At 36.4% G+C, this 18,825-nt stretch overlaps 2 protein-coding genes across 5 annotated transcripts in view; both read right to left on the bottom strand.

Moving 5' to 3' along the window:
- The window catches only part of LOC129240870 (gamma-glutamyl hydrolase-like), a 35,256-nt gene extending 22,142 nt beyond the window's left edge, over positions 1-13,114 (bottom strand). Inside the window, exon 1 of one of the 4 annotated variants that reach the window (XM_054876912.1) lies at positions 13,048-13,114. The gene's annotated coding sequence lies outside the window, so the exon portion shown is untranslated. Of the gene's footprint in view, positions 1-26; positions 150-5,863; positions 5,883-13,047 lie in introns of those variants that run through there. The other 3 variants (XM_054876913.1, XM_054876909.1, XM_054876911.1) reach the window with 3 other exon arrangements.
- A 303-nt stretch (positions 13,115-13,417) lies between these two features.
- The window catches only part of LOC129240869 (gamma-glutamyl hydrolase A), a 51,690-nt gene continuing 46,282 nt past the window's right edge, over positions 13,418-18,825 (bottom strand). The window contains exons 5-6 of the mRNA XM_054876908.1: positions 14,245-14,342; positions 13,418-14,140 (exon numbers count right to left, since the gene is read on the bottom strand). Of these exons, the coding sequence (XP_054732883.1) occupies positions 13,783-14,140; positions 14,245-14,342 (456 nt within the window). The 3' untranslated portion in view covers positions 13,418-13,782. The remainder of the gene's footprint in view (positions 14,141-14,244; positions 14,343-18,825) is intronic.

The raw sequence follows: 18,825 nt of genomic DNA, 5'->3' as shown, positions 1-18,825 counted from the left end.
CTACAAATATACTCGTATATACGTACGTATGCACTTACTACACCTCCGCGCAATCGATGGAAAGTTCTTCACTTGCTGGTCTGCGATAAAATACTAAACAAATGTGAATATATTCTCACAACTTTTCCCGCTGCAATGCCTCATTGCAAATGAAAAGCGCGCGAAAATGAAATATTGCATAATCTGATACATGCACGAGAACACTGCATTCATAAACTATACTCGTAGCACACTGTCCAACCAAAGTCGCTCATACTAACTAACTTTGTGCACGAACTGACACGTGTTGCTCTCTCGATGTACCATAATACTTATTTTTCACGTAGTGCATTTTCTCATCAAGCAGCGTCCATTTATAAGTGGCATACCGCTCTACAACAACACAATTTTAATTATAAATGTTATAAATACGAGTATATGAATAGTTTTTATTACGAACTTTTAATTTGGGCACGCAAAGCCGCAATTATGAGCAAAACGTCAATCGCAAAAGTATTGAGCGAATCTGAAAAGTGTGAAATGATTAGTTTGAGTACAAAGGGGTACTGTATAGGAATATTTTCCAAGATCACTGTTTGTGTCTAATAGCCTAGACAGGCAGCGTCGTTAATCTGGATTACCGGCACAATCAGAATACTGATTAAAAGTAGTGTGACATACGGTTCTTACGCGGATTAGTGAACAGCTGATTTGTTTATTGGATAATTTTGTCAGTAAAAGATGGATCGCATGCGAGAAATACGTGTATTAGCTGCCCTGAAACTATATAATAATTATATATATTATTATATACTATAAAAAATTTTTAATTGCTATTTCTCAGACTGGTTGAACGTTTCTTTCTGTTTGGCATCTGAAATTTGAAAAATGCATTTTTAAACTTAAAAATAAAACGAGAATGCAATAAAATACTGACTCCTTTTGTGTTCATCACATTGTTCCAGAATGTTGCTATCGAAAATTTCCCTAATCGGCTTAAATTTGTTATTTATTTATTTAGCTTTCTTGCTATTTTATTCCAATTCATAATAGTATTTTTTTATAGCTTCCAAAAAAATATTATTATGTTTGCGCCTATCTATATTAACACTAAGTTATTTGTTTTAAGGATATTTGGATAGTTAAGTGATACTGTAAGGACATTGCTCTTCAGCATCATTTAGAAATATGTAATTCATTTGTAAAATATTTACTATAATAATTTAGATAAGTAGATAAGCATATTTCTTATTATTATATTACAAGAGTTGCGGCCGTCGTAGCCGAATGGGTTGGTGCGTGATTATCATGAAAGAGAGTAGGTTCGAATTTCGGTGAAACACTAAAATTAACAAAAACATTTTTCTAAGAGCGGTCGCCCCTCGGCAGGCAACGGCAAAACTCCGAGTGTATTTCTGCCATAAAAATAGAAAAAAAATATCTTCCATTCGGAGTCGGCTTGAAACTGTAAGTCCCTCCATTTGTGGAACAACACCAAGATGCACGCCACAAATAGGAGAAGGAGCTCGGCCAAGCACCCAATAAAGGTGCACGCGCATATATGTATATATAAGTATCTTCTTAAAGAATTTTTCTTCAGCAGGAAGCTTCCTCATCGTCGGATTTGTGTGCGCCAGAAGCCTGCTTATGTGCATTCTGCGCGTAGTTTGTGAGGCTTCGTCAACTGTGTCGATGTTTAAGTCGCGGTGAATGTCAACGTTTGCTGCATTTGTTATTGTCGTAAGTATCTTCGACAGGCACGTTGCAGTATTGTCAAATTGGATTTAGACGATGTGCCCCAATCTTCTATACCATACTTTCGAATTGGTGCAATTGTGGTTTTGGTGCAAGGTTTTCTTTTGCAGCGAGAGCTTTGACTGAGGATCTAGCAGCCAGTACAGTTGCCGAAATCGCTTTCAATTTCATTTATTTTTTTATTATCGTATATGGTCCCTGGAGTTTATTTTAGAGTCAATTGTAATGCCTAGATATTTAACTTTCCTTGCAGTATTTGCGTTAGAGTTTCCAATCTTTAATGAGTCTATGGTTACCTTTCGGTTTGTGTAATTGACTTGAATTGTTTTCTCGCCATTAATTTCTATATTCCATTTTTTGAACCCATACAGAGTTTTGTTTAGGTTATTTTGTATATTTGTTTGTGCTATATTCGGGTCTCTATGAGATGCCATTACAACAGTGTCATCTGCAAACGTCGTAATCATGCTATTTCGTGAAGACGGTTCCAGTAAGTCAGCGGCGTAGATGAGATACGGAGTAGGTCCTAATACCCTGCCTTAGGGAATTCCTGCGTTCATAGGTTCAACGTATGAACATGCGTCGTTATGTTAAGTATAATAAAATTTTCTATCTTGGATGCAACTTTTGAGCATTAGTAAGTAGTCATTTGGCAACCGAGATTGGAGTTTGCGCAGTAATCCAGGGTGCCATACTTTGTCAAAGGCTTTAGCTACGTCGAGATATACAGCCACGCATCCGCTTTTATTGTTGAGGTCTTTATTAATTTTGTGAGTGACTCTGTGCACCTGTTGGATTGTCGAATGTTTTGTTATGATAGGCTCTAAGCGATTAAAGAGTAGCTTCTCAAATATTTTTGATATTGTCGACAACAGACGACGATGCAAATGTGCCGTCTTTATTGGGCTTTGAGATCGCAATGATTTCGGCAATTTTACATGACTTTGGGAAGTATTTGAACTTTATAGGAGCGTTGAGAACGTTCCTAAGATAATATAATTGCTCTATAGGGCATATGCTTTAAAATATTTCCCGGTCATATCCCGAGGATTTGTTGTTTTTCAATGTTCAAATTAATTGCTTTATTGCTATTAGTGAGGTTTTTTTTGATGATTTCGTCTTTATTGCTCGTTGTGTGAGTCAAATCGAATTCGGTGTTATTTTCATTTTGAAATATAGTTCAACACCTACAAGTCGCTTTTTCCGATGATGTTCGGTCCCCCCAGGAACAAAACTGTAGAATGAAATTCAAAATGGGGCTTGTTCATCATATTATATATTATAATCTTAAAGCGCTATCAGACGATAATCTTTTTGAATCTTCATTTGAATTTCCATTTATTATGATCGCCTTAGTTTTGCTAACATAAAGTTTTACCATTCGGAATTCACAGAGAGAACGTCGGTTCGAATCTCGGTGAAAACACCAAAATTAAGAAAAACATTTTTCTAATAGCGGTCGCCCCTCGGCAGGCAATGGCAAACCTCCGAGTGTATTTCTGCCATGAAAAAGCTCCTAATAAAAATATCTGCCGTTCGGAATCGGCTTGAAACTGTAGGTCCCTCCATTTGTGAAACAACATCAAGGCGCACACCACAAATACGAGGAGGAGCTCGGCCAAACACCCAAAAAGGGTGTACGCGCCAATTATATATATATACATATATATATATACATATATATATGGGGCTTCTTCGCCAACCGGACACCCCCATCTGCCCAGAACAGTTTTTATAAAAAAATTTTTTCCCTATGCCGAAATAAAAGCTTATGTCATGTACTTTAATTTATCATGTGGCACTTTTTAAATATTCAAGATGGACGACGAATATTGACAAATATGTTGGAAAACACCAAAAAAATGAAGTAGTTTGTTAAGAAAAGTAGAGAGAGAGATTCTGGTGCAACGTTCGACTGTTTCATTAACAGCACTAGTTCTTGATGTATTTCACATGTCAAACGGTACAGAAATAATTTGAACAAATTATAGAAAATTCTAAACGAATAAACTATTAAAAATAAATCTGTCAAACTGTTCTTTTTAGAACTATTATCGCATCTGTTGTCGATATCGCTAAACTTCGTAAAACATTGTTTAACAGTTTTATTGACAGCACAAGTTCTGTATATGTCTTAATCGTTAAACTGTCTGGAGATTATTATAAAAAATTCTGAAAGAATAAATTAATATCTAATACCTGTCAAACAGTTCTTTTCAGAACTATTATCGCCTAAAAAATGTCGGGAAAATCGAGAAGAGATCGATGCATTAATCCCTTTAGAAAAGTAGGTCCATCTTGAATATTTAAAAAGTGACACATGACAAATTAAAGTACATGACATAAGCTTTTATTTCGGCATAGGGAAAAATTTTTTTTATAAAAACTGTTCTGGGCAGATGGGGGTGTCCGGTTGGCGAAGAATGCACCATATATATATATATTATATATATATATATATATAATTGGCGCGTACACCGTTTTTGGGTGTTTGGCCGAGCTCCTCCTCGTATTTGTGGTATGCGCCTTATATATATATATATATATATATGTTGTAAAGCGTTTTTCAATTGGGGCGGGTCGATTTTGGCGCCCTGTGGCAGCCATTTTGTTTTGGTGACATCTGTCAAATCTTTTGTTTAGATATTATTCAGTTGATTATACCAAATCATCATGGCAAGTTACACGATTGAACAGTACGTTCAAATGATAAAACTTTATTATCAAAATGAGTGTTCATTAACGCAAACGTTGCGCGCATTGTGCCCATTTTTCGGTAGACGTGGTGGCCCTTCCAATTTCTTATGGCCCATATTGAACCATATGGACCTAGACGACATGTGGTTCCAGCAGGACGACGCTACGTGCCACACAGCAAACGCTATTTTATTCCATTTCAACATCTACCCGCCCTTATTGAAAAACCCTTTATATCAGGAATACAAGTGTTCTCAGCACCGCTCCTTGAAGTACTCCCAACGCCATGGATTTCTGGTCAGACATCCAATTCGATATCCTTGTGCAATGTCTTCTGTTGCTTAAGTACAGGGTCCGGCACTCGAAGTGTAACCAATTAAAAAGGCTATACATTTAGTTTGGAAAATTACTTTTACTCAATTCAAAGTAAAACATGTGTGAAAATAATGCAGAATTAAGAATCAATTCACTTTTGCCGATATGACTACCTTTTGCCTTGACTATGGCCTTGAGACGGTCCAGAAACGAACCGAAAGCTGCCCGAATGTTTGGTCCTCTCGCGGACAATGGCTTTTTTCAGCGCCTCGAGACTGGAGAATCTTTTAGGTCGGACCTTACTCCCCAAAAGGGCTCAAAGAGAATAATCCATCGGGTTCGCTGCTGGAGCCATTGTATGGGCGTTATGAAGCTCGTAACGTTGTTTTTTAGCCATTTTTGGTTTACTCGAGCTTTGTGAGAAGGTGGCGAGTCCTGTTGAATCATCCATGGTCTGCCCACGGCTTCAAAGCAACCTCCAGAATACTTTCTCGGTAATATTTAGAATTTACCTGACGCTAGGTCCGATGAAAACGATTGGACAGCGCCCATCTTTGGTTACAACGGTCCAAACTATTACCTGTGCAGGTAATATTTCTTATTGACCGATTTGCACTGTGGCAAGAACTCATCATGCACAACGCCCCTGCAATCGAAGAAAACGGTAAGCAAAACTTTTACATTCGACCATCAGCAAATCAGCTGATTCCTTCAAAGTCACTGAGAGCCGGTTAACGGTTTGATGTTGGTCACAGCTCTGCATTCTATATAAGTACATCGTGGTTCAGACAATGGATAACTAGATACGGAATTTCCTCGTTTTATGTGAGAGCGCGCCCAAGAACTCGTTGCAGATGAACAGCTGATAGACCAAAAAGCAAGCTGTCAGGCTCCAAAAATAACTGGGCTTATGTTAAAATCGTGATTTATATATTTTGCAGAAATATATAATCAAATAAAAAGAATCAAAAAAATGTGCACTGTATCACATAACTAATTAATATACAATTATTATTACAATATATTACAAATATAATGAAAATAATTAAAATAATTCTATTGAAGACTAGGAGTTGGTTTTTGTGAATTTGTGAATATATATGTAAATATTTTTTACCTTGCTTTAACCACAGATTTGTAAATATCGCCTGTCAGCGCGCAGCATTTTTTATTTTTTTTTTTTGCGACATTTCCGTTCGTGCGGTTATTGTACAAACTTATGTGTATGTAGTAGTGTTTTGTTTTGCTCCGTTTCGCTGCTAAGATATACTTATACATACGAACATGCGTCGCCTGTGAGGCACTGGTTATCAGTAAAAGTAATTTTCTTTGTAGGATTTTGTTTGTGCACTTTTTTGTATGTTGGGCTTGTGTGTAATTTTATAGCTTTTTGAGATAGCTACTTCTGAGCCGCATAGAAGCGAGCTTCAATTTGCATGATAGTGTGGCTGATATGTAGAATTTAGTTGTATTAAGGCATAGTCCTAAGTTCACGTTTCACGTTAAATGGCTGTCAAAATCCATACTAATTGCCTTAGCGTGAAATATGAATGGAATTTCATATATATTTCACGGCGAAGTAGTACACAGTTCACGCCGTGAAAACAAGGCGCAACATGTCAGCAACATGATGCCAGCAACATTTTTTCACACCAACTTAAAATGCGCATGTCATTTAAAATTGAGCAAAAACTAACTGTTCGTTAAAATTTACACACTGTCTAGAATTTTAAAATTTCACAAATTGTTGGAACAAGTCAGTTTACTTAAAATTATCAACTTTCAAAATTTAAATATGTACAGTAAAGAACACAGCAGCCACCACAAAAAGGGTGAAAATACAATTGAATAATGAAGAGAGGAAGAGAGGAAGAAATTACTAGCGATTGTTAAACAGTTTCCACGTATTTGGGACAAGCAGCGAAAGGAGCACAGCAGCCGCCGATTCGCACTATCGGCCGCTTGATAGAAAATCGCCCAAATTGTCGGTAAACCTGATAAGTGGCAATATCTGAGTAATTATAGTATTTAGTTTACTCATTGCCAACATTTCAGAGGAATCTTGCAAAGCAGCGTGGAGGCTGTGTGGAGGATCTCAACTTTGAGAGTGAAGAGCTTGAGTTCGAATACTCCGAAGTCATGGCATTTTTAAGCGAAACGTCTTCGCAAAGGGTGTAAGCAAATCTTCTTTGTACTTTTTTTGTATCAATATAATTATATGTGTGTGTTAATTTGAATATTATTAGTACATTTTCAAACATGGATAGTCCAAAAGCAGTCACCAGTTTCGATCACCCCGGCTAAAATTATGTAAGGTTTAGTCTAAGCTTCGACATTTTTTAAAATAAACAATTTAATGCATGATTTTTCTATTTTATTTTCGTCGACGTCGGCACTTAGTATATCCGCAAAACGCTCCAACAATTCCAATGCAGCTCTGCAATCTTCACCGCAGAAAGTTGTGGAACAAATGAACAGCATTGTGGAATTAAGAGAAGCCGACTGCCTCAGAATTCCAGATTTAAGCCTGCCGAAAAGCACCAGGAATATGTTGGGTGCAAAATTCGTGCAAATGGCCTGCGAGGAGGCTGAAAGGAACCAACCAAAGAAGAAGTTAGGAAATTTAATTTAATTTGACTTCATTTTAAATTATTTTATATTATTTTATTTGATTGTGACTGAATTTAATTCGAATTTATTTCATTTAATTGAATGGAATTTACTTTAGTTTGAAGTGAAGTCCAAAATAAACAAGACTGGCGTCATAAAAATGTTTTTAATTCAATTAATTCAATTTTTGATGGCGCCATCTTTTTAATGAGTTAGTGCGTTGGAAATTACATCCCTAGCTGACTTCCAGTGAAAGCTAGGTGACATTCGGTACAGTGGAAGCGAAGCTATTGCGTCTAAAGTGTCCGTATGTTTATGTCATCGGTACTAAAATGAGTTTCGAATAAGAGCTAATATCAAATTTTATTTTAAAATAGGTAAAACGTTTACCAAAACATTTGAATTGATGAAAAAGTTGATGGCGATGATTGTCTATCTCGTGCCAGAGTTCATGAGTGGTTTACTCGTTTCAGAGATGGTTGTAAGGACATAAATGACAATGAACATACGGCCCGCCCAAAATCAGTAATCACCGAAAACTCCATCGAAATTTTTTATAAATTTATCAAAGATGAGTCGAAATCATCGTTAAAATTCATGGAATCAGAGTTGAATATCTCCAAAACATCGATTTATCGCATTTTAACTGATCATTTGGGCTTACAAAAGGTCTGTGAGGACCAAAAATTTCTCAGAATTCAACATTCAAAAGAGGCGAGAAAAGATGAGAACTTCCGTTACAACATTATAACTGGTGATGAAACGTGGTGTTTCCAACATGAACCTGAAACTAAGCGTTAAAGTGCCAAATGGAAGGCCCAAGACGAGCCACCACCCAAAGAATCCGAAACGCGAAGAAGTCAAGAATCAAATCAATGCACATTTGTTTTTACGATTCCAAGGGAATTGTCCACAAGGAGTTCGTGTCAATGGGCTAAACCGTCAATACAATTTTCTATCTTGGCATTTTGAAGCGTTTGTTGCATCGCGTTTGTCGAATTCGCATACCGCGAAGGAGGAAGCTGGCGCTTATTGCTTGATAATGCACCATCTCATCGATCCACTCTTGTGACTAATTTTTTGACTAGAAATCGCATTTTAACCATCAATCACTCACTGTATTCGCCTGGCTCCCTGTGACTTCTACCTATTCGGAAAATTGTATTTGGTCTTGAAAGAAAAACTTTTTGCGTCCGTAGAGGCCATCCAAAAGGCTTGTACCGACATCCTGAAGGACATTCCGGTCAATGACACTCTTTCGTACAGCTTTTAGATCGCGCAAAACAGTGTATAAAGGCCAGAGGGGACTATTTTGAATAAATAAATTCGAAGTTATCAGAACAAAGCTGCTGTCCTTTCTATTTTAGCTCAGTTTTGTTTATTTTGGACTTCACCATGTATATTAAATATAAGCGAAATAAAGAAAAAACAATAATGTAATAAAACTTATAATATTTCGATTTCGCTTTTAATTTAAAAGGCAAGCGGTCTTATTAAAAAGGCTTCCAGAAGTTCGCAAATGGTCATTTAATGCCAGCATGCCTGCGATCAAGAGCACCTCCACAATTGGGAAAATCACACCTGTTGAATGTGCATCCAATCTGTACTTTTTCTGCAAGTGTGCACGATGGAATTTCCTTGGCTAATGCAGAAATAATGGCGCCGCATACTTCGGTCTAAATGATTCCCAAGTGCTGTTTGTTTGTAAGGTAAACAGATGCAACATGCAGCTGAGTGGCCCACAAGCAAAGGATTCGTTAGTTACCTGCTACACAAGCCGCTTCTTCTAACGTTTTTGATTCCATGCTGGCGGGTGTGCCGGAGGCTTTCAAAAGTAGAACCTATTACAAAGAAAACAATTATTTATATTTATTAGTAGTTTTTAAACCTTTTCTTACCGAAATATTCCCATTGCTTCTGGGGCCATATTCATATATGTATTTGTTTGTTTTCATTTCTCCATATTTCTTTTTGACGTTTCTTCTCATTTGGCAATCGATGTTGCTAACAACATTTCACGGCAAGCCAAATACATGTTGATGGCGAAATTTCACGACTGTAAACTTAGTACTAGCGTCAATCAAAGTTATGTCAACTATAAGTCACTAATAACACAGGCCTGCAAAATCTCGCTTTTTACAGTTTCTAAAACCGCTATGGGTGTTTCCTGAAGGTTTTGTTACCCTGAAAACGAATATGACCTTGAAAATGCTCCAGCACGTCAGAATTTTTGGCAATTTGAGGTTAAATAGTCAAAAAATGCAGATTTTGCCCATTTTTTAAATTTTTTTTGAGCAAGGTAAAGTTTTTTTTTATTTTCCACAACGGCATCGCAAAGTACTACTCTTCAGCTTTAAAATCAATTTTTAAAAATATTTTTGCGATTAATATAAAAAAAGTTATACTATTTTGAATGCGCCCTTTACAGGGGCGTTAGAGAGTTAGAAAGGTTGAATTTGCATATCTAAAAGTCTTCAATTCAAATAGAATATCAGTCGATTGACTTTGACTAAATTCGAAACTAGACTGTAAAACATCAGCAATATCCTCAGGTGACACAGGGACAGGAAAGCTCGGGCCATGTTCTACCGGCTGATCAAGTGATGTAACATTAGGATAGATAATAAATTTTTTATTTTTGGAGTTATATCCACTAACATCCATACAGCAAAAATAACAATCGTCTAAATGGTTTTTTTGCTCTCTCCATACCATGGGTACTGCAAATTTAAAAGCTTTCTTCGTTTTTTTAAGCCATTTCCTTAGATCCTCGACACAAACATAACATACTTTATGCGGAACCCAACACTTGTCTTGATTACTGATTTCTAAACCAAAATATGCAAAGTAAACTTTTTTTACAAAGTCAGTAATTTCCCTTTGATGTTTTTTAATGACAAAATTACCACATATCGTCCCCTTAGTATTAAAATAGCCTATAAATTTTTTGATGTTTTGAGAAAATGAGTTTCAAACTTTTTGTCGAAAGTAGCTCTCACTCAAATCTCGTTATGTCTGTAAATATTTATTATTTTTTGACTGACGTTTTGACCCACTTCGTGGAACTAGAATTTGACAAAATTTTGACCACATATCAAATCGACGATGGAGAATCCAAAAATTCAATAAAAAAATAATAGCCTATGAGCACATTGGCTATTATTATACTAAGGGGACGATATGTAGCAAAAAGCGTTAGGAGCATTTTTACAATCACGTTTAACCATTTTAATTTTGAATAAAAAACGCACAGCAATTTGAGGTTATAACTCACTGAAAGAAAGCTAACAGCTGTTAAATTTATAAGAACTACCAACTTAAAAACATTTTCCTTCATTGCCAATCTGATTACATTTTAATAATGTTGCCAACTAAAAAGTATTTAAGAAGTTAAAAATATATCCGATACATTTTGGTACATAAACTTTATTTTTATATTACTTAATTGTAAAATGTGAAAAATTGATGGATGATATAACTTTTTAATAATTTTTTTCGTAATCAGGACACCAAATTACAAAGTAATTAGTTAAAATTATCGAAAAAAATTTTTGGTTGTTGGCCTGTGTAATTGAGTTGCTGTGGACATATTTAAATTTTTATTTTGTGGGATTTTAGGGATAAATTAATTAATAGATAGGGAGGGCAATTCGAAAAAGGCAAAGCAACATATACAGCACCAATATTTTTGATTATTAGAAAAGTCGGCCGCCGTAGGTTGGTGCGTGACTACCATTCGGAAGTCAGAGAGAACGAAATAACGCGTTTCACCAATAAGAATTAATAAATATTTTTACGCGAATTTTTTGTTCTAGCACGAATCCCTAAACAAGTTTTTAAATTCTAATTTCACAGTGCCTTATTAAAACTTATCTATACAGCAACAAAATACAATTGGGGGATTACCGTAATCCCCGGTATATAGAAGTAAACAACCCGTCGGTCGGTTTATGCCCATAGATGTGTTGTGACTTGTGAAAATGAGTACAACGGAATTGTGGTGCGACGATTCATCGGACGATGAAAGATTAGTGGAACTAGCTAGAAGTAGAAAACAGTTGAGGGGCGCATCCAACCCCCTAGAAATGGCATCCACTGAGTAAGTTTAGAATTTTCAAAATGTGTTGACGTACTTAATATTTCAGAAATTTCCTTACAGTTATCCGATGATGCTGAAGATATTGAAGTGGAGTAAAATAACGGAGAAGCAGAAAACATAAGAAATGAAATTCTTAGAATATTAAAGAAAAATCTAAAAAGTATTAAATAGAAACCTTTACGCCACAGTTTCTGTTTTATTTTTGTTATAAATTTTCTTTATTCAATTATTCGCCATTCGAAAAAAAATGTATTTCAGTTCCTCTACGTATTTCAGCCCATACCTGCAAAGGGAAAGTAAAAATGTATTTCTATAAACATCACAAAAAAAAAAAACATTATTAACCTTAATCCATTTTGCTGCCGTTCTAACTGGTGGTCCCAAGCAATTCAGCTCCGTTGTAAATTCCTCCCATTTTTTTCCTGCTTGTACTTTGGTGGAAATCCCTTTTGCGAATTGTGGATTCTCTTCCATGAATGCAACTAGCCTTTCTAATTGCTGTTTCGTACTCACGACTTTCGACCTGCATAATATTAACAAAATTAGTATATATTTATTATTTGGTTACTATTAAACAATAAATAATCGCAAATAACTTACATTTTAACAAGTTTTCCCACAATACGCTACACAATCGAAAGCAAAATTGCATTCGACTCTAAATTCGGTATACAACGAAAATTTCGACAGCGTTGCACCGCTCATAATACCAAATTGACATTCGATTTTCGATCTTCGACAACCAACAAATATCGAAGATCGAATGCAACTCATAATAGGGGCCATTGTGTTAAATTTTCGATTTAGAAAAATTCTATAAGCAAAATTATATTATTTTACATCGTTTTTACAGTACCCTTATCAATAAAGTGCCTAAGCAACAACAAAATATTCCGAAGAGACAAGTAATTTCGTTAGGAACAGAAATAAAAATCTTAGATTGTCTGAAGAGAGACGAGGGTCCCACATATGTTGGCAAAGCTTTTGGTTTAAGCGAAGCAACTGTAAGAGCAACTAGAAAAAATGAGAATTCCATTCGACAATCAATAATTTCTGTATCGGAACTTAGTTCTAAAACATCTTCTTATAGTAGAAATCCTATTTTGGAGAAAACGGAAAAACACATCGTGTTTTGGATGGAAGATGTGCCAAGAAAAAACCTATAGATGGAAAAATTATAAAAGAGAGAGAATTTTAATCATCAACAAGTCTTCAGGCAGCGATGGTTTAATGGTTTTTTGAAAATGAATCACTCACACTTCCATTCTACTTTTTCACCCACTTACACAAAAGTGAGGTTATTTCGAAATGTCATTAAATCATTGCCATGGGTTTTTTTTTTATTTTGCGTTTTATTAATGCTAAATGTTTATTTGTGGGATTAAAATAGTTTGAATTATGTTATAATACTTAATTCGGAAATAAAATTGAATCAAAACCGCAATGCCATATATGGGCTCATATGCGGAAAAGGATTCAATTCAATTCAAATTTTTCGTAAGTTGTGCTAATTTTCGGGTAATCAGAAATATGAAAAATGCATTCCACAGATTTTATGCGAAATACACATTAACTTTGAAAATTGAACTTACTAGCTTGCGTACATACAAAAACACAGGCAAATAATTAAACGTGCGGAAAAAACGCCTTTTATCAGTTGTTTAGTTCTCACTTACCACAATACTTGTCACGCCAGAATAAAAAGTTTGAACCAACCAGTTATTATTTAGTTAAGTTTACTGTTTCTAAATTTTCTTTTACACTTACGAAACAAAAAAATAATTTTAATACTTTTTTTAAACACAGGATTTTTCGCTTTGAAATATTTCCATACTGATAATTTTGCTTTCTTACTGAACGTTTAATTCACAGCTATTTATTTGACATGCATATTTGAGTATTTAAACAAAGTTATTATTGCGCCATTATTTCTAGATTATTTTCATTATTTTCATTAAGAAAATTATTTAAAAATTGCTTTATGTACTTATTGATTTATTATAAATTAGGTGTAAATATTTTTAAAGTAACTTTTCATTGAGTAAACTGGCTGCGAAGGGCTTCGTTCCATACAAATTATTTTATTTCAGTTCTGCTTTCCACTACCTAAGTCCACGTAATAAAAAATAATTAAAAATTAAATGGAAATGAAATTATCTCATAACTTCATTTTAATTCCACTAGCGTCTCTTTACTTTAATGTTCATCTGTTCTTATTTAGATTTATTTTCTCAGCAGGTGTTTGGCGAAAACTGTTGGCAATACGCCCGTTATGTGAACGTTACTGAGTGACCGAATAGCCAGAAAATTCGATAATTGTCTTGACGTCATATGCGCCTCCACACCTCTGCCACACATAACGTAATTAGTGCCAACAAACATTGCAACTTTGTAGCGCCAGCCTGAGCAGCTACGCTGTAGCCCTCGCCCGACTCAAACAAATATTGCTGTACGAACGCTGAGCCCTTAGCACCCGTATACACCGGTTGATAATTGTAGATGAGTGCCTCCATCTCCTCAGTGTCATTGACGAAATGGTGCCAATTCTTACGCACTTCATTCACGAAAAAGTCTGCAAAATATTGTGAAGCGATAACAGCTTGCGAGGTGTGGGTAATATTACGATTAGGTACAAATTCGTAAAGTATCTTTTCTGGGTGAAATTGTACGCCATAAAATGGATATCTAAAATAAACCAAAATATTTTATAAATAAATTGTGCTGATAGGGGGCTTAATTTTAAAAATGTTTTGTAACCTAATAAACAGAAAGTGTACTTGTGCACATACTTGACATGTTCGACGGTCGATATGAATTCGGCGCCATAACGGTCGTGGTTGATGCTCAGCACGTCCCAGGAGTTGTTAAGACCATAAAGGGCAAACGTCTAAAAATACATAAATAATATGAAATATAGGTACGTACATGCGGAAATATAGATGCGCAATGATTTGGAATTACATTATATAGAAATTACATTATTCTGTAGAAAATTTGCAATAGCTAGTTGCGCCTAAAAATAGGCAGCAAAATATGATGCTACTCAGTAGAGAAACAATCACTGAAGTGGTGATATTACTTTTTCACCATTTATAAAGCACTTTACGAAAGCTGAAAAAGGGAACGTCTGAAACAGAAGTGGCAGAAGGCATATATTTATACGAGTATTTATAAGATTAAGTGTTCTTTACTGAAAATGTTAAAATCTAAACGAGCAAAAGTGCAAAACCTCTATACAAAAAGTGAGTGGTGAGCACTGGCTAGCTGATTTCAATTTATCTGTGTACAGAAATTCGTCGTACATAAAAATAGATAATACAGGGTGGGCCATAGAGCGTTTGCTTTTTGAACCACCTATTTTTTTGAGAATGGTAACACAAATGAGATGTCAAATGTGTTCATAATTTACTTAAAGGTTTGGCATTTACGAAATGGGACACTATACGCTTGAACAAAATAGGAAAATATTGAAAACCTATTTCCGAAGTGGTGAGTCTTCTTCTTCTTTTCTGATGAAGCTTAGCACATCGGTGGCTACGTAGCAAAATTGTCAGATTTGGGGCTCAGAAAATCCACACGTTACTGTAGAGAAGCAAATGCATCCACAACGAGTCACTGTTTGGTTCGGTTTCTGGCGGCATCATCGGGCCATTTTTTTCGAAAATGAGCGAGGAGCCGCGGTTACAGTAAATGGCGAGCGATACCGTGACATGCTCAACGAGTTGTTTCCAAAAATTGAAGAGGATGACATGGACGACATTTGGTTTCAACAGGGCGGTGCAACTTGTCACACTGCCAAAGTTACACTCGAACTTTTGGCTACCGTTTTTGAAAACCGAATAATCAGCCGAAATTCCGATATCAATTGGCCGCCTCGGAGCTGTGATTTAAGCCCGTTGGACTATTTTTTGAGGGGAGCCGTTAAGAACAAATGCTATGCGAACCATCCAGAGACGATTGATGCTTTAAAACACGAAATCGAAGTTGCCATTCATGAAATTGGAGCCCAAACAATTGAAAATGTGCTTAAAAATTGGGTTGATCGAATGGCCTACTGTAAAGCCAGTCGTGGCAGTCATTTGAACGATATTATTTTTCATTCATAAATGACAATGTTCAATCTTCAAAATAAAAAAAAAAAGTTTGAAGAAATATTGATTAGTTTTTTTATAGCCGATTCAAAAAGCAAATTTTATATATAATACCATACATATACGAGGGCCTTTCATTTTTTTCAAATTTATTTTATTTTATTTTTCAACATAGAAAGATGCACTTCTCCCAACGCTCCGGCCATATTTTTAACCCCTGCAAAAAATAGAACTTTTCGAACTCTCCAAAATACGCCTCTGTCTCGGCGATGACTACCTCATTTGAACTAAAATTTTCCCCGCCATTTCTTCATGTTAGGGAACAAGAAAAATTCGTAGGGAGCCAGATCGGGTGAATACGGGGATGCGGTTGAATGGGCTGGTGCGTTATCGTGGTGCAACAGTACCTTTTTTTCGCCAAATGCAGCAGTGTCAACTTTTTTCCGCTTTTTGTGCAAGCGGTCCAATAACTCACTGTAGTATTGACCAGTACTCGTTCTGCCTTTTTCTAAAAAATCCATGAGGATGACGTCGCGCATATCCCCAAAAATCGTCGCCATGACCTTTCCGATCGATGGGACTGCCTTCTTTCTTTGGAGCAGATTCACAGGAAGAAATCCATTGCTATGATTGTTGCTTTGTTTTTGGTGTGTAATGATGAATCTTAGACGCAAAAATTCCTTCGGATCTCTTTTAAATCGAATCCGCTTGTTGTTGCTTGTGAGCAATTGTAGCACCCATCAAGCCGACAATTTTTTCATTGCCAATCTATCATGTAAAATATTAATTGCCGTTCCGGTCGACACACCACCTATGGCGTCTGTTACTTCGCGCACTTTCGTTAGTCGATCAGCGAGAATCATGTCGAGGACTTTTCAATGATTTCCTCGCTAATCACGTCTGCCGCGCATCCTCCTAATGAGGTCTTTCGAATGTTGAATTCGGAGCAATTTTTTGTTCTCAGTTAACTGGTGCGGAATGAAGCGTGGAGACCCTTCGTAAGCCCAAATAATCAGATAAAATGCGATAAATCGAGGGTTGGAGATGTTCAGCTCCAATTCCATGAATTTCAATGATGATTTCGGTTCATTTTTGATAAATTTATAAACAACTTCGGTGGAGTTTTCGGTGATTACTGATTTCGGGCGGCCCGTATGTTCATTGTCATTTATGTCCTCACAACCATCTCTGAAACGTGTAAACCACTCCTGAACTCTGGCACGAGATAGACAATCATCGCCATCAACTTTTTAATCAATTCAAATGTTTTCGTAAACGTTTTAACGAGTTTAAAACAAAATTTGATATTAGCTCTTTGTTCGAAACTAATTTTGGTACCGATAACACGAACATACTGACAATTTAGACGTAATAACTTCACTTCTACTGAACCGAATGCTACCAAACTTTCACTGGATGTCAGCTAGGGATGTAACTTCCAACGCACTAATTCATTAAAGAGATAGCACTATTAAGAACATTTTTATGACGTCAGTATAGTTTATTTTGGACTTCACTTGTATGTACATGAATATGTATAGTACACCAAGAAACGAGTTAACTAAGGGTAACCTGGAGCCTAAGCACATCCTCTGGGTTTCTTATTGAGGCAAAACATTTTAAGTTGTTTACATATAATAGGTGTCTGCCAAATGAAAAGTATCTGATTATGTCATTTACAAATAGGACGAATATTTGGGATCCCAGAATACTACCTTAAGGTACCTCAGAAGTGCCATTAAAAGGGGTAGAAGATTCACCCTCAATTGGAACAAGACAATTCCTTTCACTTAGATAAGAATTTAACCATAAGAGGAAGGCCGGGTGAAAGCCAAGAGGTCTCAGTTTACACAAGAGAATTCTATGTGACACAGCGTCAAAGGCCTTGGAGAAAGCAATACAATATTCACTGCTAACGGTCATGTTGGCAACAGTGGACCTACTTGTTGCAAAACCATACCGGTTGGAAGAAATTAGACATTTCGTAACGAAGTACAATTTTTCTTTAAAAATAATTTCGAATAGTGGGGAAGTTGTGAACAGATTTTTCTTATTGCCACTTCTAAAGATTGGAGTAACTGTTGTCACTTTCCAACCATCAATGAATATTCCGTCTGCAAGTGATTTATTAAAAATTATTTTTAGTGGGTTTGCCGTAGGCCGTCCACATCAGTCTAGGATGAGGGCTTCAAAATTAAAATTCCATCTAAGATGTCCCCAGTAGAGAGATCTAAATTGCCAAATTACCAGAGCAGATTGGGAAATATAATAAATAGGAGTGATCTTTGTCGTGGATAAAGTTTGATTGAAAGAACTGGGCAAATAAATTGGCCACCTCAGGAGGGGAATTTGCTACTTTATAATCCAGACGAGCAGCAGTTGGCGCACTCGCGCATATCCTGTTGGATTTTATGAAGTGCCAAAACGTTTTCGGACATGACTTAATGTTAAAACTCTCAACACGAAGAATTTAATTACGATAAAGAAACTTATTTAGATAATTGATTTTTTTTTATTAGATGCGTAACTAAGTTCTCGCTGTTTTTTGATGAAAATGCACCTTTATTCTAAAAACAGGGTTACAAGTGATTCATTGAAAGTATTGCCCATCGCTGGTTACTACTTTTTCTCATCTTTCTGGTAGGTCTCGTATACCGTCGCGGTAAAACTGTTCATCTTTTGAGGCTATTCACGGATCAAGCCATTTTTTGATGTCTTCATATGAATGGAACTACTGGTCAGCTAGACCATGTGCCATGGATCGGAACAGGAGATAATCGGACGGCGCAATATCTGGAGAATATGGCGGGTGGGGTAGGATTTCCCATTTCAGTGTTTCCAGGTAGGTTTTAACGGGTTTGGCAACGTGAGGCCGAGCGTTGTCATGCTGTAGAATCACTTTTTCATACCTCTCCGCGTATAGCGGCCGCTTCTCGCGCAGTGCTCGGCTCAATCGCATCAATTGAAGTCGATACCGATCCCCAGTGATGGGTTCGCTTGGTTTTAACAGTTCATAATAAATAAAACCAGCTTGGTCCCACCAAATACATAGCATAACCTTCGCAGCGTGAATATTCGGCCGAGGCGACGACGTAGAAGCATGACCGGGCAGCCCCCATAACTTTATTTTCTTTGGATTGCTGTAATGAATCCATTTTTCATCACCTGCCACGATGCAATGAAGAAACCCCTTCCTTTTTTTGCCGCTGGAGCAGTTGTTCACAGGCGATAAAACGGCGTTCAACAGCCCTTGGTTTTAACTCATAAGGAACCCAAGTC

The sequence above is a fragment of the Anastrepha obliqua genome, chromosome 3, assembly GCF_027943255.1.
Source record: "Anastrepha obliqua isolate idAnaObli1 chromosome 3, idAnaObli1_1.0, whole genome shotgun sequence".
Classification (NCBI taxonomy): Eukaryota; Metazoa; Arthropoda; class Insecta; order Diptera; family Tephritidae; genus Anastrepha; species Anastrepha obliqua.
Note: the sequence above shows the minus strand (reverse complement) of the source record. Positions and strands in the feature narration are given on the sequence as shown.